Raw genomic sequence first — 24,018 nt, forward strand, 5'->3', positions numbered from 1 at the left:
TTGTTTTTCTCACTAGGCTCAAATGAAAAAGATTATTCTTTGAAACAGAGGGATAAATGTCCCTGAAGGACATGGGGAAGTTCACATGACACACCAGGAAGTGGGCAGATCACAAACCTGTGACATCAACAGATAATTCTGGAGCCTATATTAGCATTTACTTCAACTACATTCTCACCAGCATTTTAGAGGAATTAGTAGTACGTAGCAAAGTGGCTGATTTGATTTCCTTACCTTCTCTTGTATTTTTATTTATCTTACTTTTATTTTTTATAGAGATGCGGTCTCGTTGTGTTGCCCAGGCTTGTCTCATACTTCTGGGCTGAAGCAAAAGCCTCCCAAAGTGTTGCGATTATAGGTGTGAACCACCATGCTCAGCCTTCTCTTGTATTTTTAAAAGTGAAATGAAATGGCTAAAAGATCATCCAACACTGAGAAAAAGAAAGGGCTTGCTCATTTTGGTGAAGTTGCTGCTTAAAATCCTATGACTCAAGGGTCAAACTAGAGCTTACCTCTCAATTCCATTGCCCATAACCGTGAAGTTTAGGGCAAGATAGCAAGTCTCTCAGAGGCCAAGTTTTCTCACCTTTAAATGGAGACAAATAATACCTACCTTCCAGGATTGTTGTGAGGCTCAAATAAAGTAATGCGTATAACACACCCAATAAAGATCCAGGGACATAATAGGCATTACATAAATGGTAGCTCTCATTATCATCAGTATTATCACCACTGGTAATTCTCCAACCAAGGCAACCTGTTGATTATCACTGTTATTTATATGACCAAAACATCTAGAAAGAGCCTAGAGATAATAAATGACTCAATGAGTGAGTAATATAAGAGAAAGTCAAATATGTGGTATCATCTCACAGGGCAAAAGTAACTGAAAATTAATCCATTAAAATTATTTGAATACCTTTTAACTGCAAACAGGCATAAGGGAAATTTTGGGGATAACAGCAATGTTCTAAAGCTGAATTGTGGGAATAGTTGCACAATTCTGTAATTTAATATAATCATTGAATTTTATACTTACAATGGCCAGTGGAGTCTATGCTATGTTCATTATACCTCAGTAAAGATACTAAAATGGTTCTCCATGGACAGGAGCTGAAGGGGAATTCGGATAACAGGAAGAACAGTTATTACCTTGCGTGTAGCACAGAAAGACAAAAAGAAGGAAAATACGAAAGCCAGATTAAGAGATATGGAGGATGCAGTGAGACTTTAAGATGCATTGAATTGGAGTACCAGAAGAAGACGAGAAATAAGATGGAGAAGAAAGATTTTTTAAAGATTGAACAATTTTAAAAGGACTGAGATTTTTCCAGTATTGATTAAAGACACCAATCTATAGATTCAAGAAGTCCAAATAATTTCAAATAAAATAAGTAAAGAGAAATTCAAGCTTAGACATATCATAGTGAAACTGTAAAGACCAAAGACAAAGAGAAAATGTTAGAGGCAATAATGAAAACAAAAAAATAATATCTTCAGGAGAATGACAATCTGAACAGACTTCTCAATAGCAAAAAAATGGAAACTCGAAGAGGGTGGAAACGAATGTGCTGAAAAATATAACTGCCATCCTTGAGTTCTATATCTAGTGCAAATATTTTTTTAAGAATGAAGGTGAAATGACAATTTAGACATCAAAAAGTAAAGGGTTTGCCACTTGCAGATCTTCAATAAAATAAAGTTCCTTTTCCATATTTTAGTGTCTTTGAAACTGCATTTCTTCCATGTGCTGGACTTAGAATATCCAATAATTAATTAAGTGCCGTCCTTAATTTCAAGAGTCTCACAATCTAGACAAGGGTTATCAGATTTAGTAAACAAAATACTGGTCATCAGTTTCACTTTGAACTTCAAGTGCACAATAATTTTTTAGGATCCATATGTTCTAAATACTTAAGGGTACATACTTATATTAAATGTTGAAATTCAAATTTAACTGGATGTCCTCTATTTTATCTGGCAATTCTAGTCTACACAAAGGGAGAGATGTCAGAGCCAGAGACAGAGTTGGAAATTGTAGGTTGGTAGATGGCAGCCACATCTCAGGGATTAGATGAGATTGACCAGAGATTGGAGAACGTATCAGCTGAAATAAGAAAGGACCAAACGCTGAAACTGCCACTTTTAAAAGGGTGCTGGAGGAAGACAAAGAGGAGGAGCAGAGAATGCAGGCAAGAAGGCAAGTTACAAGGAGGAGTATTTCAATGCATAAAGCTTCATTTATTTGACAATTGAGTGGTTGCTACAGACCAGACTCTGTTCTAAACACTGCTCTAGGTAATGCAATGATTGAACAGAGGGCTCTGAAATTGGAACTTTGGAGATCATTCAAGAGTTTTTAGAGAGCCCATTTCAGTACTCTAGGGAAGACCAGGTCACCTGCAATCAAGAGGGTTTTGAGATTTTTTTGTTCTGGGTTGAATTGTGTCTTCCAAATTCCTATGTTGAAGTCATATCCATAACTCCTAGTACTTGAGAATATGGCCTTACTGGAAATAAGGTCTTGGGAGATGTAATTAGTTAAAATGAACTTGTACTGGAATAGGTTGAACCCCTAATCCAATATGACTAGTGTCTTCACCAAAAGGGGGAACTTGGACACAGACACACACACAGGGAGAGCACCATGTGAAGTTGAAGTTGAAGACAGAGATGTACAAAGAATGCCAAAGACTGCCGACAAAGCACCAGAAGCTGGCAGAGGCATGGGGCAGAGTCTCACAGTGCTCAGAAAGAACTGACCCTGCCAACACCCTGATCTCAGACTTCTAGCCTCCAGGACTGTGGGACAATCAGTTTCCATACGGAAGCCAGCCAGTTTCAACTGCTTTATTATGGCAGCCCTAGCAAACCCATACACTTTTCTTCATAAAGGTTCACTCAAAGGCTGCCCAGCTGGTGCTTCCTGAAGCCTTGCTCATCCCGAGACCTCTCCCGTGGGGCGTTTTCTCATGCAGACGCCAGTGCTGCTGACCTTCTCCAAGACCAAGTGTGGGGCGGCACGGTCTTCCTGTCTTCAGCTTCTGCACCTCAAGCCCAGAAACTGCTTGTCAGCTTCAGCTCCTCTCCCTGCTTCTGAATAAGGAAGAGCACTCCTGCCACTTTCCCTTCCTCTCCACCCTTCCCAGTCTACCAACGCCTTCCTTTTCTTCTCTTCTCCTTGTTCCCACAAAGCCTCTGTATAGGCCTCAGTAAGGCTGTCCAAAGGAATGTTTCTAGTTCCCCTTCCCTTCTCCCCAAAGTGCCACCCCATCATGTGAAATTAAGCTAACTTCACTGCCTTCTGTCTTCTTCTATTTCCCCTCTTTCTTGGGCCCATTTCCTCCCAAATGGCTCTCTCCCACTCCAAACACTGATGGGATGTTCAATTATTTGTTCAAAAAGAACCACTCTTGAAGTACTGTGCTAGCAGCTTTGGGGGTGTCTGAGATGAAGAACATCTGTCCCTCAGGAAGATGGAAACTTGGTCATCATTTAAAGGGGACAGGTAAGTCTCTCTGCAGGCTAACACCAATTGATTCATATCAGCTTGTTGGAGAAGACTGTGACTTCTAAGGCACCTGGGCTCAGTTGGAGGGTGTGGTGGCAGATGAGTGATGTCTGCATGGCCAGGGTGGTTGGAGACACCAGCGTGGGAAGACCAGGTATTTGCCATCACTGAGGTACAGATCTGGATTCTAAGTCTGGCTTCATGTACTGCTCAGTGAACTTGGGCAAAACGTAAACTCTTGCAACCTCTTGGGCAATTTAACCCCTGAGTGTCTGGACAATTCAATATTTAAACAAGTAAATGCAGTAACCCTGGCACATACGGGAATTTTATGTTAACTGATTTTAAGTCTGGATATAGTGGGGATGGGGACAAGACAAGAGCCAAAATAATTGGAAAATCAATTGTAAGAGCCATAAAAAGTAAAGAGTGCTGTGGGAGTTCAGCGACAACTTCCCATCGAGATGATTTTGCGGGTCTGTCTTCTTGGAGAGAAGGGACAGTATGCAGTCTGAGAATGGAAGCAGAGAAGAGCATGGGGCACACTCATGGGCCTTAGATAATGGGAGAGAAGTAGGAAGGAAGGCTGGAGCAAGAATAGAGAGTTTTGAATTCCTGGCCAAACACCGGGATTTAAGAAAAAAAAAAAAACCACCACCACCCAGAAATCTTTATAGCAACGTCAAGTTTTGCAGCACACTTGTACAATACTGTTTGCACCTAAGAAAATTAGAAGCAAGTTTTTGATTGTATAATTTTATATGAGTTGTGTCAGTACAGAAGCACCACCCTCCCTGCTTAATAAGGTGAATTGGCCATGGCAAAACTTATTAGGCATATGAACGAGCTGGTCTCGACAGCTTCACATTAATACATCAAGGTAGACACTACTCCCACGAACTGAGATTTCAAGAGCTAATCTGCCTAATGTCACACATCAGTAAGTGGTAGAGACAGGGGTGGCACTGAGATTTGAACCAAGTTTGAGCCTGGGCACCAAGACCTGGTATTACTTTCCTTTGAAAAGCTAGGCTGGTGAGGAAAATTAGCTAGACTCCTAACACAGGGGCCTGTCAACCGCTTCTAACGCAAATTCCTCACACATGACAAAGGCTAAATGACAGCGAAAACATTTGGAAAGAAAAGACTTCTTTGTTTTGTGGTCAATTAGCATTCATTCCTGTCTGTAATAAAATAATGGGAATCGCCTGACTGAAATGTGGGTGTTTTTCACTGATTATTGACGCATTCTTTGCCACACAATTCCCTCTTGATTTTAAAAGGATTCCTTTTCATTACAGGTCACTTTTCACTCCTTCCCTTTCCTCTCAGGAGACATTTCTGCAGGTGTAGATGTCACATCAATAAAGGCAGTCATGACTGAGAGTGTGTGGGTGCCTAATTCATTCTTAATAGGATTATGTGATTCAGGGTGCCTCCTTTGTTTCAAGCTGAAGGACTCTCAGCCTCTGTTTGGGTTCCAGTGGTCTGGACGGTATCACTTGGGCATGCAGAATGTTTCACCCGCATGACGGCACCCAGTTCATACATACTAAGCACCTCCCTCCAAGTCGAAGTGGAACCTAACTCTGTTCCAGAAGCAAGTAAGAATAAGGACTTCAGGTGGAGCATGAATATCTCATTTTGAAATGACCTGTCTTCAAAACCCAAGCCAACAAGAATACAAGCCACTTTCTTGGGATTCCTCATGTTAGCTTGGTCTATTATTTTACTGTTCATGTTTTTAGACGGTCTCTTCTGGGAGGAAACATGCCAGTCATATTAAATTAAGCCACATGAAGTTGCTGTTATTTGACCATTATTTTGCTGCCAAAAATGGCAGCAAATTCACGTGAATACCAAAAATTCACATGAATCAATCTAATAGTAATCATAGCTATGTGTAAAATTCTTAGAATGTTCACTGTATCTATTTTTCAATTTAAATAGAGACCTCAGGTTGTAAGACTAAAATGAGAAAATATCACACGGATGAAAATTCTTAATATCTGTTCAATCTCTAAGTATGTAAATCCTAGTATGATCTGATAGTCTTGCACATATTTTATGAAAACTGAGTACAAAATGTTGTCAGGATGAATGCACTTTAATGCTTTAAAGTTTAATCTCACGAATCTCAACAATCAAATGATTCCACTTGATTTATATATGTACATTTTATTAGAATTCTTCAGAACTGTCAACAATTGGACAACATACAGGAATAAAGCACGTGGAACACCAACATCCTTTAAACTTACGCCGCTTATGTATTTACACATAAAGTTACTGTATATATAAAAAATATTTTCAAGGACTCATGGGCTTCAGAATATTCAAAAGACATTATTGCTACATTTCAATATTTACAAAAAAAGCCACAAAATAATTTCAAACGTTAAGCCACTGCAAAGAAACATCTGATGTAAGAAAAAATTATAAAAATATAAACTTTCAAGAATATCCAAGACAAAACTCTCAATGAAGTGCCCCTGAAGTACCTAGACATCTATAACTAACAACCACTTTTCTTACTATAATTGAAGTCAATAGAAACACAAAGGAATTTTTCAGACAAAGTATGGCAAACAACAATCTCTTGGGTGACAACACAACCCCAAAATCTGTTAACTTTGGAAAGGTGCGAGAGCATAGAACTCCAGTGCAAATGATTACTTCCAGATAATGGCCACAGTTCTCTAAATGTAGTCTAAGAAACATAGAAGGGGGAAACCATAAAGGCAACATACCTGAATCTTTCAAGACAACACACAAACTCTGCCATGTACACATTTGCCTTTTATATTGGGCAGTGAGGAAGGAGAGTTTTTTGTTTTGTTTTTTAAAAGAGGTAAACTACAGTAATAATGTCCAGGCTACAGTCTAAAGGGTAAAATTTAAATGTTTCAGTGAGACAGTAGCATTATGGAAGGTCTAAGGAACAGGTACAGTAAGATGAGTCTAAATAACAGAGTGCCTTAAGTGCAGGTGGACTGCAAATACACAGGGACTTATGCCTTCCACTTCCTCCGCACCACTATGGAAGCTTCTGGTAGGCTACTCTAGATAGCTATGTGAAAAGAAACAAGAGCAGTACTAATAATGAAAGCCAAGTTACTTTTTGGGTACTAAAAGACCCTCTTGGACTCAGGGCAAAAATACCCCTCCAAATATTTGTCTACACGCATACAAACGTACACACACATATATAGATACTGGCCCGGCGTCCAGGACATGCCTGTGAAGGAGGCTGAACCTAAACTTTATTTCCTGCTACATAAGAATCGAAACTAAGACGGCAGTGTTTTCTCACTCCTGTGGGAGCCATGCAGTGAATCAGTAACTTTGTCAAACAGCATCAAATCCATTGAGTACAATGCCATTCTGAAGCTGATAGACTTGTTCCGCAGAATCTATAGAGTAAGTTCATCAGCTAAAAGAGGAGATTTTTAGACTGTGCTTTGTGGTTACACTGTTTCCTTAAAAAATGGTATAAACTATTTCCTTCAAACTTATATGGCTCTTAATCTACTTCTATACACAAGTGGACATAATGCCAGGGTTGTATACAGAAACGAAACCTTATGGTGTTTTCCCCTCAAATGTATGAACACGGACAATTTATAGATGCGTATATACAAGTTCTGGCTAGGGAGGCCTTCTCTCCAATTCAACGCTCTAATAGCAAACTCTGTTTAAAAACCAGGTCAGTAGTATAAAAGCTCATGCAGTGGTCCACAGAAGAGCATCTTTTGTTCACACTTGGGGATCATTTTTTTCATGGCCTATGTCTCATTCCCAGCATGAAATACTAGATTTCTTAAGCCCAGGTGTTCATATTCTGTCCTTTGTTCTAATGATGTTCTGTTTTCCACATAAAGGACTTAGGTTTTCCGCTTCTAATCTTGTTGCATCATCATACTACTATGGATGGTTCTGAAGGCCAAATGTGATTACTACCATTTATTCAGGTAAACTATCAACCATATTTTTGGGCAGAATTGGAGGAGCCTTGGAAAGGACTCTGGCCCCCAGCCCATACCTCCCTCTCTTTTTCCAAATCAGAATGTTTTCTGTTCATGGTAGGAGCTACTTTGCTATTAGGAATATATACAGTTCGAACCTTTGCAATAGGATGGTGGCTGATGACAAAAATCATCAACCACTAAAGTGTGCTCAGAAAGACAGGATTGCAGTGGGGTGCCCACTATCCTGGAGTTGGATGCAAGTCAAAAGAAAACAAAATAACCATCATGGAAGCCAATAGAAGAGGAGATCATTCCTGGAGGGGTGACCCAAACACTCATTCTGCTCAGACGTCGTCGTGCACAAGCAGAGGTTGGGAGGAGGAAGCGGTGCTGCCGACAGAATTGATCCGCACGGAATGGTCCACTACAGGCTTCTGTCGGTTGGGGCTGCAGTTTGCTAAGTTGGAGTAAATCTGGGGAAAACAAGCGCATAGTCAATACACCAGGTCCCTACAATGAACACAGCAACAAAAGGCATACTTACAGTGTCAAGATCACCACTAACTGATGGAAACTCTTAAGAGAGAAGTGGTTTACAAGAACTTTATGGCCAAAACCCAAGTCATACTGACAAAACAAATATAAGCTTTGTTTTCCCCTTCATTTTTCCAAAGGAAATAACTTCATACAAGAAGTAGGGACAAAACATGCACAAGCTTAGCTCTTCTAATGGGGCACACCAGGGAGCAAGCACTATCAAACCTATCTAAAAAGGCTTGTAAATCTCTACAGCCAACTACAACCCAACAACCAATGTAATTTGCCGAGAAACCCATGGCCCTTCCAGGGGTCTCCTGTCAAGAATCAAAGTAACTGGGTGAAAAATGCTGTTTAAGTTGAAACACGCTTTGAAACCCAGAAGAACAAGCTTTAACCCAAAAATTATCAGTGGTGTGCTATTAGGAAAGAAAAGATAGCTCCAAGCACACAGCCCAGTAAAGAAAGCAGCTTAAAAAAATCAGAGTCAAAGTATCACTAATTCTTCCTTAAAAGCAAGAGAGGAAATAATAGATTTGAGTTTTCATTCCCCCCCACTTCCCAAATCACTGGGAGGGATCTCCCAACTTCAAACAGCTCTTCATTCTATATGGCTTGTGGGCATGACAGCTATCTGCCATTTTCTGGCTATGCTTGTTTGATCAGAAGGCTTATTTCACTGCAGTAACAAGCTGTCTTTTCTATGCGTTTATTCTATTCACATCACCCCAACCCTCCAAAGGATGAATGGCCCTGACACGTGAGAGGGAGAAAATACTGACCCCATGACCAGCATTTGAGATAGGGGAGGAAACATGGCAAATCCTTACGGAAACTTCTACTTCCACTGAGCACAAAACTCTCCACCCTTCCCCCTCCATCTCACATCCTTCTTTGGCTCAGAAGAGGAGGGCTGGGCAGAAAGAACTGGTTTCCATTGCTTTACTTCCCCTACCTGAAGCCCAATTTGCAACCTAAGATGAGGAGAGAAGGGGTTGGGAGGTTAGTCCTCACCTTGAAAACCTGAGGAGGAGGACACACCTGGAACTGGGAGAAGGGGGATTCGGCCAGAGTATACTCACATGATTGGTGCTTTCTGAAATCTGCTTCTCAATTAGCTGAACAATTTGCTTGAATGTTGGTCTTTTTAGGGGATCCGCATCCCAGCAAGTCTTCATTATGTCATACCTGCGAGACAAGGGCCATTTACTATCCCTCCTCAACACCCTCAGTCTGTTTTCAAATGTATGGCATCCAGCAACTTCAGTAATAATTCCAGGGCTATGCAACTGGACATACGGACTGACATATGGATAACATAAAACACTGCATGTATGAAATGCTGCTGAAACTTTCTGTATTTTTGGTGACAAGAGATTATGAAAATAAACTACAGAAATGACATTTGACCAGCGTGTCATAAAGAAACCAAGTGACATTTCAAACTGTGTTATGAAAACCCTCAACATCTGGGTTTCTGTCTTTAAAAAGAAAAATAAAAGGGAAAATGTGATCTAAAGGAAAAATTTTTCGACCCTTACATTTCAGCAGGTGCATGTTCAGGGCTGAGCATCCGGAAGCCTTCCTTGATCATCTTGTAGAATTTAGAATCGACTGGCATTCCAGGATAGGGGCTGCTTCCTGAGACACAGTTTGCAAAGCAGTGTTAATCACAAGGAAGCAGGACACTAATGAAACCTCAAGAAGATGCTCTGAGTCTAATGAGGGTGTCTTTGGCAAGGATCATTTTACCTAAAGAGAATAGCTCCCAAAGAAAAATCCCATAGGACCAGACGTCACTTTCAAATGTGTACACACAGTTGAAAATGCTTTCAGGTGCCATCCACTTCACAGGTAGTCGAGCCTGTAATGGAAGCACAACAGAGTCAACAATGTTAATTCAGAAGCTCAACAAAACTGAACAGAAGATATTCTTATAGATGCTGCTGTTGCTGAAATGTGAGATGATAACTTAAGTACCATCTCACAAAAACCTTCTACCTATATAATCTCAGATGATCCCAATCACCTCTGAAATACATGGCTCACAAGTTCATTATCCCCATTTTAAGATGTGAACACTATGTCAGTACGGCATGGAGATTAAGAGCACAAACATCAGAGACAGCCAGACATTTTAGCTCTGGCTCTATCATGGGCCTTAGGTAATGCAGAGATTTGTTAGTTTCCACTGAATATGTCCCTCTCCTTCCTTAAAAACAGAAACATGGCCTCTCACAATTAGGACTACATTTCCCAGCCTCCTTTGCAGCTAGCTAGCTGTAGTCAGGTGACTCGGTTTTGGCCACCAAGTTGTAAGTGCTATATGGCAGCTTCAGGAATACCTCCTTATAATATAGCTAGCATGTGCCCTCTGCCCTCTCTTCTGTAGTGCAAGGGCCCCCTGCCTTCTGGATGTGATGGCTGGCTATCTACCTGGTGGTCATCTTGGACCATGGACATGGGGGTTACACCCAGGAATTGCTAAGCATGGAAGGGAAAGACTTGGCCCAGGTACTCCATGGAATCTTTATACCAATCCTGGCCTGCTACCCTTAGACTTCTTTTATTTTGGGTTTTCTGTCAAAACCCAAAACTCTAATACACTGGGGAAGTCATTAAAATATCTGTAATTAAACCTCCGTATCTTCTGTAAAACAAAATGAACACTTTTAATTTTATGAATTGTCCTTTATGAATTTTGTGAATTGTCCCATTAAATAAGACAATGTGGGTAAAAATGCTTAGCACCACCTGACTCAGTGCTATCTGAAAAACTGCCTAGAATAAAGGCAAGTACCCAATAAACAGTAGTGGCTTGTGATCATGACTCTTTGGAGAACTCTCTCCATTAAAGTTGAGATGAACTTTCTGTAACTATTCCTCTTAGATGCATTCTGGATTCCCAATCTTAATCTGCCATAAAAAGCTAAATCAATCCTTCTCTTAATCCATTTAAGATTGAAATCTGGGACAGCTTTTTTTTTTTTTTTTTGGTGTTAAAGTTATTTTAGTCAGTTTAAAAAAACAAAACAAGACAAAACAAACTTCCAATATCCCTTCTCTTCCTAGATGTTGTGCTAAAGTTCCTATGAGGACTCCTAACCTGAGATCTATGGGTGTCAAATTCAGGGGCCTGTGAACTTGGAAAGGAAAAATGACATCCTTACTTTTGCTAATTTCTAGATGAAATTTAGCATTTCTTCAAATTACTAAGAAAGGTGATAAACCACAGTAGTATTAGCTGTACCTGCGACTTTCTCATGAACATCTTCATATCCTATTAAGTCTTTACAGGCATCTCAAAATCATATTTACATTAATCACCACTCTAAAATTACAGTGGTTTTTAGAAAAAAGTAATAGCAAAACCCACAATTACTTTTGCACCAACCTAACAGAGCCTGTTACTCTCTGTAGTAAACACATGTACTGACATATCACAAATTTACTTAATAACGTGATAGTTATTTCGGTTTAACTGTTTTCCTTGGTAATCCTACATATTTCATCATAGGCGTCGAAAACAGTGTTCTGATAAGGGTTCCATAGGCTTTACCACACTCTAAAAGGGGCCATGACATGAAAAATGATGAAGAACTCACGTGAAAGGAAAGAACTTCAGAGAACCTGACGTAACAAGGAGATCTCAAATGATGATGACATAAATGCAGGGCAGTAACATGTTTGAGTTTCTTATCTTGTTCCAGAAATTCTCCTTACCCACTAGACAGGTGAAAGCGACGTCTGTGATTGGTTAGTTCAACTGACTTGAACTGGACTCTACAGTCTGGAAGCCTGATGGAGCCAACCCCTCTGTCAATTCAAACTAAGGTCACTAACTAATAACAAGACAGTATATAACCATCATCACGATTATTCAGATCGCAAATAAGACATCTATAAAGAATAGTAACAATATGTCTGGCACTGTCCTGAGCACTTTACATATATTAACTCATAACTTTCTCAGTCAGGAATCACTATTATTCCCAAGGGGAGAAAAACAAAGATTCAGAGTTATTGGATAACTCTTGACAAAATTACACAGCCAGGAAATAATGGAGACAGATTACAGAATTCATCAAGACTGGGCCTGGAGACTGCCACCTTCCTCCTCCTCCCTTTGGTCAATATTCAGAGGACTGGATAATTAACGACTTATCATTCTTCCTTCCAAAATTGCACAAGGATGAAGAGAAGTTGTTTTTATTACCACTCCTGATGATAATATCTAGCTTCAGGGCAGCCTTTTCAGAATTCATGCTTTGGCCAGGAGATAAACACAGCAACACTCTTACAAAACCAAGTCGGGTACAGGCTACCAATAGAGACACTGCAGTGATGAGGGGGACACTACATTTTCATAAGGGGCCCAATTCCACCTCCAGGAATAAATCTGACTGTAGAAATGAGCCCAGGAAGACAGGCACAGAAGAATATAAAGGGCGATATGGTTTTCCATGGCGATGAGATGCCAGTCTGGAAATCACAGGCTCTGGTTTCAGTCTCTACTGCCCTGTGTCACCTCAGATAAAAAGCACTAAAATATGCTATGCCTTAGTTTCTCCAACTTTTAAAATAGGAAGGTGCTGCAATTATAGGACGAGGGTTTGTTCTGAGGATTCAGTAATTGGCAATGAAATACAGCACTTTGAAAAACATTTACTATGTTCTACAAACCCGCTATTACTTATGAACCTATTTAATAGCTCTCCGTGTATTCTAGGATCCAACATTCTATATGGCTAACTCTGAACACGATCTTAGATTTTAGTATTCTTCACACGGCATGTCAATCCCGCCAAAATTTATCCTGCTGTGACCTTCAATGACCTACATTTGTTACACTTGAGCAAAATCAAGTTCATTGCCATTCTCAGGCTATAATGAAAATTAAGGCTATTTCTGTTTCCTTCCCATGCCCCATAATTACACAATTAGAATTAGGAATTCTATTATTGACTGTTAGTTGTAGTAATGTTCAGCATACCATGCAAATTTTGCTGAAGTACACTTAATTTGACTGCTAAAATGTGTGATATCCCTGGACAGGATTTACATTATGAAAATCATAGGAAACAATTTTTATCGAAAGTTGAAACTAAAAATCCTTTGCAGGACTGTCAAGCAGAGAATGGGTACTCACGTTTCCTTTAACCACATAATTAGAATCATTCTTGATGTCTCTGGCTAGACCAAAATCACAAATCTTTGTGATCCGACCATGAGTAAGGAGGATATTTCTGGCTGCCAAGTCTCTGTGAATACACTATTAGGTTGGAGGAGAAAAGAAAACCATTTAAATTCATTTTAACTTGTAAAGAGTGAAAACTAACTTTTTAATATTAGAGTGTTGCTTATATTATAAAAAATCCAACACTTTTGTTTTAAAGTACTCAGTACACCAAAAATAAAAATCAAAAGTATGCCTTGAATGATGTTCACATAATCAAGAGTCTAATTACTATAATCTCTTTCAAAAGCAATTCTAATAAATGCTATTTTCTTCTCAGGACTGCTTTCATTCATAGGGAAATACATAAGAAATAGTCATATCATACTGTTTAAACTGAAAATTCATTTTGCATGCATTTCTTTGAATGTCCTTTCACAGAGTTCCTAACATGCCTTTGCAACTTCAATCTAACATCTCCCAAGGACACAAGGAAGAAGGTCTTTATTTCAGCCATCCTATATCCTTTCTTAGTTTGGTAATTGTTGGGAAATGTCACCCATGACATTTAAGGGTAGGACTGGTAACCTCATTCTGTTTGGTTAATCTTACTTCCTAAGGAACCCTCTCACCCTTCCACAGACCATGCTCCTTGTTTTCATCCCATCATTCTCTTTCCATTCCTATCCTTCTCCCAAGTGTTTATTATTCTCTCTGACCCCTTATTTCCTGATACTTCATAAGCCACACATATAATATTTGGATCTAACTTCAATAAAACTCAAGCCTATGGTTCACCCTAAGCCTTGTAACTATGAGGTGCCCTCTGCTTTTACTGATAAAATGATTCTGTTCTCTAGGAACATATCCTATATCCTAAAAGCCAAAAGTTTTAAATGAATTTCAATGCATATAAAAGAATATTCATAGAAAAACTCATTTAGACAGGCTTGCACTTTAAAGCTTACAAATTAGAACAGGAATTCCAAAGAGACAGCCGTTGGAACATGAAGAAACTAAATTTCCTCTGCTTTTGGTTACCACACTTCAAAATGACACTCTGCATTCTAACTATGGCTCTAAAATGCTCTGTTCTCAAGAAAAAAAAAAATCAAAAAAATCAAAAAACCAAAACACAAAACTCTTTTGAGAATCACTCCCACTTACATTCTTGGAGGCAAGGAAAGCCATGCCCTTTGCCACCTGGTAAGAAAAGCTCAGCAAGTCTTCTAAGTCTAAAGCCAACTCGTCATCCTCCATGATGGCGGGTGTCACATCTCTTTCTATATATGAGCCTGTGAGGAAGAGAGGATTTTTCTTAGCGATTAAAACCATAAAGGTTAGGACAGGAAAAGACAGTGGCAATGACAATACCAAAGGCTGGTCATGAATGAACTAATGTGAACTTGCAGGCAGATCACTTCCCTCGTGTCCAGCAAAGGTAGATGCTGAATCACAAAGTTAATATTCAACAATCCTAGGCTGAGTTACAAAATCCGTAGAGAGGGATGGCGAATTAATACAAAGATCCCATATCTATAGTAAGATGCTCAGGCACAAAAACAAATGCTCTGACCCCAAATTCCCACTTACAACCCTAACTGCCATTGACCATTGGCATTGCTACCGTAAAGCAGAACTGGTCTGCATCGTTGCTACTGGGAATGATGTTATATTCCACATTAGCATGATACATATACTCTTTGTAAATAAAGTTGCTCTTGTTGCTTGATAGGTAGGTACTCACCTATTCTCGCAGATCTCCTTTTGTCAGCCTTGGTTGGGACAACATAAGAAACTCCAGGTTTCATGTCCATGTACTCATTAGTACTATCGCTGCTGGGAGAGATGAAACAAGTCATGACTGAATCAAGTGGGACATGCAGAAGGGCACTCATGGGTCAGGCTCTACCTCCTCATCCCCTTTGCTACATAATAGACTGGACCAATTTGAAGAAAGCCATGTAAAGTTTGAATAGAGTTTGAAAATCTTATTCTGTAAGATATGACTTTTTAATATTTGATATTGGGGTCCATGCCCAGAAACTAGGTGTCCTTTTTGTGTTTAATCATATAGAGGACTCAGGTTAGAAATTTCCCATCTCTTGACACAATGAATTTAATGGGAGACAGAGAGCCAAATATGCTATCCTGTATCACCTCAGACTCTCTAAATGAGCCCCAGGAGACAAGATGAAAGAAAGACAAAGAAGAGCTTCCAAGATGTGTTATGGGGGAGGCAGAGATCGTTAACATATAGTGACTGATGGAAAAAGGTTTTAAAAAAAAATCAAGTTGGTTCAGATAAACACCAATAATTTGGATGATTTTCTGAACCATCTGGACCTCTTCAGTCTGCAACATTTGGCTGGAGACTCTTCAAGATTTCTAGTACTTCCTGCTTCTGATTAGCATAGAAACACCATGACAACAATCTCCTTCAGAGTGTGCTGGTGGTTCCAATCCCATATGGGATCCCAAAGCACAAAGAACATCACACAGGATTGAACAATTTAGGCCATTATATCAGAAAGTTAAAGGATATATATAGGGCCAAGGTTTCGGAAAGAAGCAAAATGGCTCATTGGGTTTCTTCATATAATGAGCACATGCCCAGGAGAAACTAACAAAAAGTGGTTTTGTACAGTTTCTACTACCACTTTACATTACTCAAGTTTATAGGATTAAAAAAACATAAAAGTTTCACCTGTGGTTTTAAACTTCAGTCAGAGGTACAGAAAATGGCTTTAAGAGGTAATTGCCCATCAATAACATTTACTGAGGTCTCCTTGAGGGCCTGGTGTTAAGAGTTCAGGAGGCAATGTCTTGTCATCGCAAGATGCAGTGGATATAAAGTGCATAAAAAGGTTAGGAAAAATCTACCACACAACTGCAGCAATATACAGTATAGGGGACTGGGTGAAATAACCATGACTTCTGTTGGACTGGGTACATCCAGGAAGTCTTCTCAAATGGTGGCTCTTAACAGCATTTCCAAAGAAAGAATAGGCAAGGTATGAGAAGAATTCTTCTCTGGTTGTAAATCAAACTCGAAGCTCTTTATACATGATTCAAATTCAGAATGGCATCAATGACGAAAGAGATGAAAATAATGTCCAGAATTTTTAAAAACGTGCTGGAATAGTTACGACTTTTAATAGCATGATGAATTAAAAGGGGCAAGAGGCAAGGTATATAGGAATAATCCAGAGGTCAATAGCAAAAAGCCTACATGTAGAGATAAGTTCAGAGCTCTTTGTCATTCTGCTAAAGGTTTTAAAGGGACTTTATTGTGGCAACTTGAGAGGCTTTAGCATTTCCCCTATAAACAGTATCTCACTGGAAACATGCATACAGTACCAAGCTCAACGGTATAAATGGAAATACATGCAGGACAGAACCGTAAGAGAAACAGAAATAGAATTCATTCAGTTGCGTGAAACTAAAGTGTAGAAAAAAACTAAAAATGCATTTTTTAAAAATCAGCAAAAATCTAGGTTTAACACAGTTTGAATCTTTAAAAACACAATTTGAACTTTCTAAACTGTTAATCACATTTAAATGATTTAATAATTTTGATTTCATACCTCAGAGTACCTCAGTTCATTTTTTAAAGAATCAGCCTTGATTGCAAACCCTTATGACCCCATGAACTGCCTGTCAACAGCTAACTATTTATGTAAATCAGTCTTACCAGGAAGACTCCTTTGAATGCAGAAGATTCTTATAAAGTGCAGATTCTGCATGATCTTCCTGCTTTGAACAAATAAAAGAATCACGTTTTCTTCTCAAAAAATTCAAAAGATCACCATAGCAACAATATTCTGTAATGACCAGGGTGGGCCCTAAAAGCACATAAGAAAAGGTTAGAAAGAGGTGAGATATATAGATTAATTCTGCCTCCCATAAAAATACCCAAGAGTAGTCATGGCCATTAATATTCAGCTTCAGTGGATAAGCCTACTTAGTCCCAATACAATCCTATATATTAACACTGCTTATCAAAAAAGCAGCATTATGTGGAGTAACATAAAACAAGCAAGTCTCTTTTAACCTGAATTTCCAAATGACATTAGTATTTGGGGCCAAGCGTGATTGCTGATTTGACAGACAGAAGTTACTGCTTTCAAAGGTTCTACTATTATCAAGCTTCCTACGTGAATCCTTTGATTCACTTCTGTTTACAGCAGGGCTTCACACACTCGCTGTAACGTTATTATGGAAATAACGAAGGCACAAACTGCGGCATAGTGGGAAAATCAGTCACATGGAGCAGCCAGCTGGGACGAGACTGGAAAGTGAGTGAAAACCTAAAATGACCTGTGTTCTGAGCACTACTAGTTGAAAAAAATTTTGGTGTTATGAATGTTTAAAACTGTAATTTGGAAGTAACAGGCAACTAATTAACTTAGGAAAGAAATTTTCTCATGAACAATTCATGATGTGGTGAAGCAACATTTATGGGGGTTGTTTGAAGACATTATATAAAGCTGTCAACTTTACCATGGATCTCTAGAAACAGCTCATTTTACACATCTTTGTTTCTTTCAACTGAAATACTTTCTGCGAACATCACAGACATCCTCGATGGGAACCTCAACTAAGGCTTCGAATTGGAAACTTATTTTTTACAGAAGTGAAATGTTTGCCTCATTTGGTGTATATTTGAGAACCAGTAGGCTTAGGGGCCTATTTTAAATTATAGTATGCAAATTAATATTAACCCTTTCAGTGGCTAAATATGATCAAGAAATATATAAAGCTTACAAGATAAGAGAAGCCTTCTGGTCGGGATAAGATATACAAGAGGCCAATGTTGTTGATGTTACAAACACGACAATAACTAGTATATGTCCTGGGCTGTTCTACCCCATAATGATAAAATTAAAACCTGCATTCTTAAGAACAATAAGGAAAACAAAATCTAGCAAGAGAGAACAATAGTCTGGGTAAAAAATCTTCCAAGCACTTTATAACCTAGCATTGCCAAAATCATATTAAAATGTCATGTTCTGATAACTTGACAGACAATAAAAGGCAGTTTGGACATGGCTTTACCTCCAATGGTGCAGGCTCCAAGAAGATTCACAATATTCATATGATTACCAAGGTAACTCAGGACTTTGAGTTCAGACATGAGGGCTTCTCGTTCTGTTAAATGGGCACTTGCTAAAATAGGAAACATGCATTTTAGCAAAAAGCACAATTGGCAAACTGATGTCAAGCGCACACAGTACCATACAGGAACTTACGTTTGAGCATCTTTACAGCGACAGTCATGGCCGCGTCCGACTTAATTAAGCCATAAGCAGTTGCCTCAACAACCTTCCCAAAAGCGCCAGCACCCAGGGTTTTCCCTGTAGGAAGGAAGACAACAAGGTAAGTGGTGGTGGTGCTGGTGGTGGAATTGAAGGATCATTTATGTAGTTCCAAAATCAATAAAGGAATTAAAAACAATTTTGTCTAGAGACATTTTCCTACAATGTTCTCTATGCCAAACCTATCAAAAGGGGTGCAATTTCACAGAAAACTCATTGTTTCAGGTGGAACAAAACAAAGGAAGCTACTGGAGTTCCTTAAAGTCATTGTTATGTGTACCCAAAAAGGTGACATGGAAAGCCCCTGTTTCATACTGACCAAAACTCAGCCTGTTTCTGGGAAACTCCCATTTGTGATCATAAGGAAGTTGTGTTGGGTCTATGTAAACGTAATTGTTTCCATTTATCTCCTCAACAACCTTCCACTGTACTTCATACATGGGTTTCTGTGGGGAGAAAGGGGAAAATAGATCACCTTTTAAGAATTATTGTTGGAGTCATTAGAGCACTCTGGAGAGAGAACAAATAAATGGTTACCTGTAAATATTTGTAGGTGAGAATCATCACAATAATGCACATCATGCCAGCTACGATTACAAAACCAATCAGCAAAGGAGTGAACAGGGTGTGGGGATGGATTTGCTCTAAAATCAAACAGAAATGTGGAATCACAAACTTTGGCAGGATGGGATCTCTACCACAGCCACTCATTCCCAAACTGACCTCCCAACTCACAGCCCATGGCAGGAAGCAAAGCTATGTGACTCTCAGAGCTTCACCTTGGTTACATCGTACTCTTGTTATTCAAATGAATCTTTAAAAATATAACTTGAAACCAGAATACTGCAGAATAGAAGTTGAGATTTCTGTAGAAAAGGAATAATTTATGCTGTTTTTCAATGAAAAGCAACATCTGAATGCACTTTGTACTTCAATCAAATCCCTGCCTTGTACAACTTTTAAAAAGAAGCTTCCTTTATGGATGGTTTATATTTTCTTCTTTACACTTTCCTGTATTTTCTAAATTTTCTACACTGAGCATGAAGGTCTTTCACAACAAAAAAAACCCACCATTTTTAAGGTATGCTTTTCGTTGCCCCGTCTGAAAAATCGATGATGTAGAACAATGGAAGATTCTTCCCCTCATTACTCAAAACCTGAGAAAATACGCCACTTTTTGGCACTAGTCTTTGCTCACTCAAACAAACAAACAAACAAACAAACAAACAAAACAAACAAAAAAAACACAAAAAACAAACAAAACCCAAGAAGGCCTAAAAAGTAAGTGCCCACTTTCTTTGTCTTCCCACTTTGTACCAATTCAGCAATTTGCCCACAAGGAACTTTTAACTTACGTTAAGAGAGTTAGTCACACATGAATCAAATTTTAAATATTTTAAAGAAATAACTTGCTAACATGACTTCATAAAGGCAGTGTTAACTTTTGGATACAGTGTCTGGCAAAGTGTTAAAATAATTCACTTTAAATAATTGAAATTTTTAATTGAATTTAAATGTTAGATTGTTCTAATTCTGTTTGGGTGTAAGGTAAATATATTCCCCCCCATTTGCTTTCTCTACCCCTTTTTAATGGAGACAATTGTAAATATACAACTAATATAAAAGAGGCGCACATACATATAAAATATATAAAGTAGCATGGTTAAAAGTGCTCTGGTAAAAACATATACTTAACAAGCTAGTACAAAATGAAACATAGCGAGTTTGATGACAGTATGGTGTGATGTACGTATTACCAGAAATGACATGGTCAATGTTGGAATGAACTTAAAATCATGATTGATATGGTAGACAGAGCCTAAACATCCCCTTAAATTGGATTAAAAAGAAATATACCTTTGTTGTTACCTTTAAATGCAAAGTTAAAATAGGCAGAAGTCTTGCCCACATCGTTGTAAGCCTTACATTCAACCGTGCCATTGTGCTTGAATGCACTAGAATCTATGGAACTCTGAACCACTAGTTTTCCAAACGGTGGCCCAGATGCGTTTAGTGTCTGCACATCCACTGGCAGTACAGAAGCAGAGCATCTAAAGGGAAGAAAACAAAAGCCCAGGTTTACTCTAGGAAAATAAATAAATACATAAGACCCTTGGGACGTGGCACACTTTTAAAACAAAGTTAGAGGTTCATAATCAACAGAAAATGTCCTTTTACAAGTGTCTAAGAATAAGCACTTTGGTGACCTAGTGAGTGAAAAAAGCACTGGGGAAGAGAAGAAAGGGCAGAGGAGGCTTTGGAGTCAGATGTGGGTTTGAATCCTGATGAGTTAAAGACTGAGTTTCTACCACTGTAAAACGGGGATGGTAATACCCATTGCAGAGGGTTACTGAAAGGACTGGAAAGGAATTCAATAAAATGGCAGTCATATATGCTGGTACACAGCAGATCCCTAAAATAAACAAGCTTCGAAAGGGTACATGAATGGTTGAAAATAAATAGCATAGAGGAGGAAATCATAAAAAATCTTCAAGGGACTCGGCGCAGTAGCTCACACCTATAATCTCAGCACTTTAGAAGGCCGAGGCGGGCAGATCACCTGAAGTCAGGAGTTCGAGACCAGACTGGCCAACACAGTGAAACTCTGTCTCTACTAAAAATACAGAAATTAGTTGGGCGTGGTGGCAGGCACCTGTAATCCCAGCTACTCAGAGGCTGAGGCAGGAGAATCACTTGAACCCAGGAGGCAGAGGTTGCAGTGAGCCAAGATCACTCCACTGTACTCCAGCCTGGGCAACAGAGTGAGACTCCGTCTCAACAACAACAAAAAAATCAAGAATGTAGACCAGGAAATAGAGTGATGACCGAAGTGTGAGTTCTAAGCAGGAAGGCCTAGTTGTACTGCCAGTGGCTGAGACCACCACTGCAAGGGATCTTTTCATGAGCCAGACCCCAACTTCCCTATTCTAAACACCTAGCTATTTCCTGTTTCCCTTCTTAACACCTACATACATTCACTGTTTATTCCATCTATTATGTGTCTCTACCCACTAGAACAAGCTTGTCCCACCTGCAGCCCACATGTGGCTCACGACAGCTTTGAATGCGACCCAACACAAATTCATAAAGCTTAAAACATTATGAGTTTTGTTTGCAATTTTTGTTTTAGCTCATCAGCTATCATTAGTGTTACTGTTTTTTATGTGCGGCCTAAGACAGTCGTTTTCTTCCTATGTGGCCCAGGGAAGCCAAAAGATTGAACACCCCTGCACTAGAATATAAACTCATAAAGGCAAAAAGACTTGGAATAGTGTCTGTCCATTAGAATAGTGTCTGGTACACACTCGCCACTCCCTGTGTATCTACTGAATTAATGCCTGTAACTACAGGGCTTGCTTCCGCTGTGGTCATTCCTCCCAGGGGCTCCTTAGTATTCCCCAAAAGAAAACACTCTCGGAGCAAGATGGCCGAATAGGAACAGCTCCAGTCTCCAACTCCCAGCGCGAGCGACACAGAAGACCGGTGATTTCTGCATTTTCTTTTTTTTTTTTTTTTTTTTTTTTTTTTTTTTTTGTTGAGACAGAGTCTCGCTTTGTCGCCCAGACTGGAGTGCAGTGGCCGGATCTCAGCTCACTGCAAGCTCCGCCTCCCGGGTTCACGCCATTCTCCTGCCTCAGCCTCCCGAGTAGCTGGGACTACAGATGCCCGACACCTCGCCCGGCTAGGTTTTTGTATTTTTTAGTAGAGACGGGGTTTCACCGTGTTAGCCAGGATGGTCTCGATCTCCTGACCTTGTGATCCGCCCGTCTCGGCCTCCCAAAGTGCTGGGATTACAGGCTTGAGCCACCGCGCCCGGCCATTTTCAACTGAGGTACTGGGTTCATCTCACTGGGGAGTGCCGGACGATCGGTGCTGGTCAGCTGCTGCAGCCCGACCAGCGAGAGCTGAAACAGGGCGAGGCATTGCCTCACCTGGGAAGCTCAAGGGGGAAGGGAATCCCTTTTCCTAGCCAGGGGAACTGAGACACACAACACCTGGAAAATCGGGTAACTCCCACCCCAATACTGCGCTTTAAGCAAACAGGCACACCAGGAGATCATATCCCACACCTGGCCGGGAGGGTCCCACACCCACGGAGCCTCCCTCATTGCTAGCACAGCAGTCTGTGATCTACCGGCAAGGCAGCAGCGAGGCTGGGGGAGGGGCACCCGCCATTGCTGAGGCTTAAGTAGGTAAACAAAGCTGCTGGGAAGCTCGAACTGGGTGGAGCTCACAGCAGCTCAAGGAAACCTGCCTGTCTCTGTAGACTCCACCTCTGGGGACAGGGCAATAACAAACACAGCCCAAACCTCTGCAGACGCAAACGACTCTGTCTGACAGCTTTGAAGAGAGCAGTGGATCTCCCAACACGGAGGTTGAGATCTGAGAAGGGACAGACTGCCTGCTCAAGTGGGTCCCTGACCCCTGAGTAGCCTAACTGGGAGACATCCCCCACTAGGGGCAGTCTGACACCCCACACCTCACAGGGTGGAGTACACCCCTGAGAGGAAGCTTCCAAAGCAAGAACCAGACAGGTACACTCGCTGTTCAGAAATATTCTATCTTCTGCAGCCTCTGCTGCTGATACCCAGGCAAACAGGGTCTGGAGTGGACCTCAAGCAATCTCCAACAGACCTACAGCTGAGGGTCCTGACTGTTAGAAGGAAAACTATCAAACAGGAAGGACACCTACACCAAAACCCCATCAGTACATCACCATCATCAAAGACCAGAGGCAGATAAAACCACAAAGATGGGGAAAAAGCAGGGCAGAAAAGCTGGAAATTCAAAAAATAAGAGCGCATCTCCCCCGGCAAAGGAGCGCAGCTCATCGCCAGCAACGGATCAAAGCTGGACGGAGAATGACTTTGACGAGATGAGAGAAGAAGGCTTCAGTCCATCAAATTTCTCAGAGCTAAAGGAGGAATTACGTACCCAGCGCAAAGAAACTAAAAATCTTGAAAAAAAAGTGGAAGAATTGATGGCTAGAGTAATTAATGCAGAGAAGGTCATAAACGAAATGAAAGAGATGAAAACCATGACACGAGAAATACGTGACAAATGCACAAGCTTCAGTAACCGACTCGATCAACTGGAATAAAGAGTATCTGCGATTGAGGATCAAATGAATGAAATGAAGCGAGAAGAGAAACCAAAAGAAAAAGAAGAAAAAGAAATGAACAAAGCCTGCAAGAAGTATGGGATTATGTAAAAAGACCAAATCTACGTCTGATTGGGGTGCCTGAAAGTGAGGGGGAAAATGGAACCAAGTTGGAAAACACTCTTCAGGATATCATCCAGGAGAACTTCCCCAACCTAGTAGGGCAGGCCAACATTCAAATCCAGGAAATACAGAGAACGCCACAAAGATACTCCTCGAGAAGAGCAACTCCAAGACACATAATTGCCAGATTCACCAAAGTTGAAATGAAGGAAAAAATCTTAAGGGCAGCCAGAGAGAAAGGTCGGGTTACCCACAAAGGGAAGCCCATCAGACTAACAGCAGAT

At 40.1% G+C, this 24,018-nt stretch overlaps 1 protein-coding gene across 13 annotated transcripts in view; it reads right to left on the bottom strand.

Annotated features, from left to right (window-relative positions):
• Positions 1-5,669: 5,669 nt before the first annotated feature.
• The window catches only part of KIT (KIT proto-oncogene, receptor tyrosine kinase), a 90,107-nt gene continuing 71,758 nt past the window's right edge, over positions 5,670-24,018 (bottom strand). For 4 of the 13 annotated variants that reach the window (XM_074040955.1, XM_074040956.1, XM_005555273.4 and 1 more), the window contains exons 9-21: positions 20,368-20,561; positions 19,048-19,154; positions 18,830-18,956; positions 18,445-18,549; positions 18,251-18,361; positions 16,887-17,037; positions 14,940-15,031; positions 14,360-14,487; positions 13,166-13,288; positions 9,769-9,880; positions 9,558-9,657; positions 9,099-9,204; positions 5,670-7,952 (exon numbers count right to left, since the gene is read on the bottom strand). In XM_074040955.1, coding sequence (XP_073897056.1) covers positions 7,824-7,952; positions 9,099-9,204; positions 9,558-9,657; positions 9,769-9,880; positions 13,166-13,288; positions 14,360-14,487; positions 14,940-15,031; positions 16,887-17,037; positions 18,251-18,361; positions 18,445-18,549; positions 18,830-18,956; positions 19,048-19,154; positions 20,368-20,561 — 1,585 coding nt within the window. In that variant the 3' untranslated portion in view covers positions 5,670-7,823. The remainder of the gene's footprint in view (positions 7,953-9,098; positions 9,205-9,557; positions 9,658-9,768; positions 9,881-13,165; positions 13,289-14,359; positions 14,488-14,939; positions 15,032-16,886; positions 17,038-18,250; positions 18,362-18,444; positions 18,550-18,829; positions 18,957-19,047; positions 19,155-20,367; positions 20,562-24,018) is intronic. The other 9 variants (XM_074040958.1, XM_005555275.4, XM_015450466.3 and 6 more) reach the window with 3 other exon arrangements.

This window comes from Macaca fascicularis, chromosome 5 (assembly GCF_037993035.2).
Source record: "Macaca fascicularis isolate 582-1 chromosome 5, T2T-MFA8v1.1".
In the NCBI taxonomy this organism is placed as follows: Eukaryota; Metazoa; Chordata; class Mammalia; order Primates; family Cercopithecidae; genus Macaca; species Macaca fascicularis.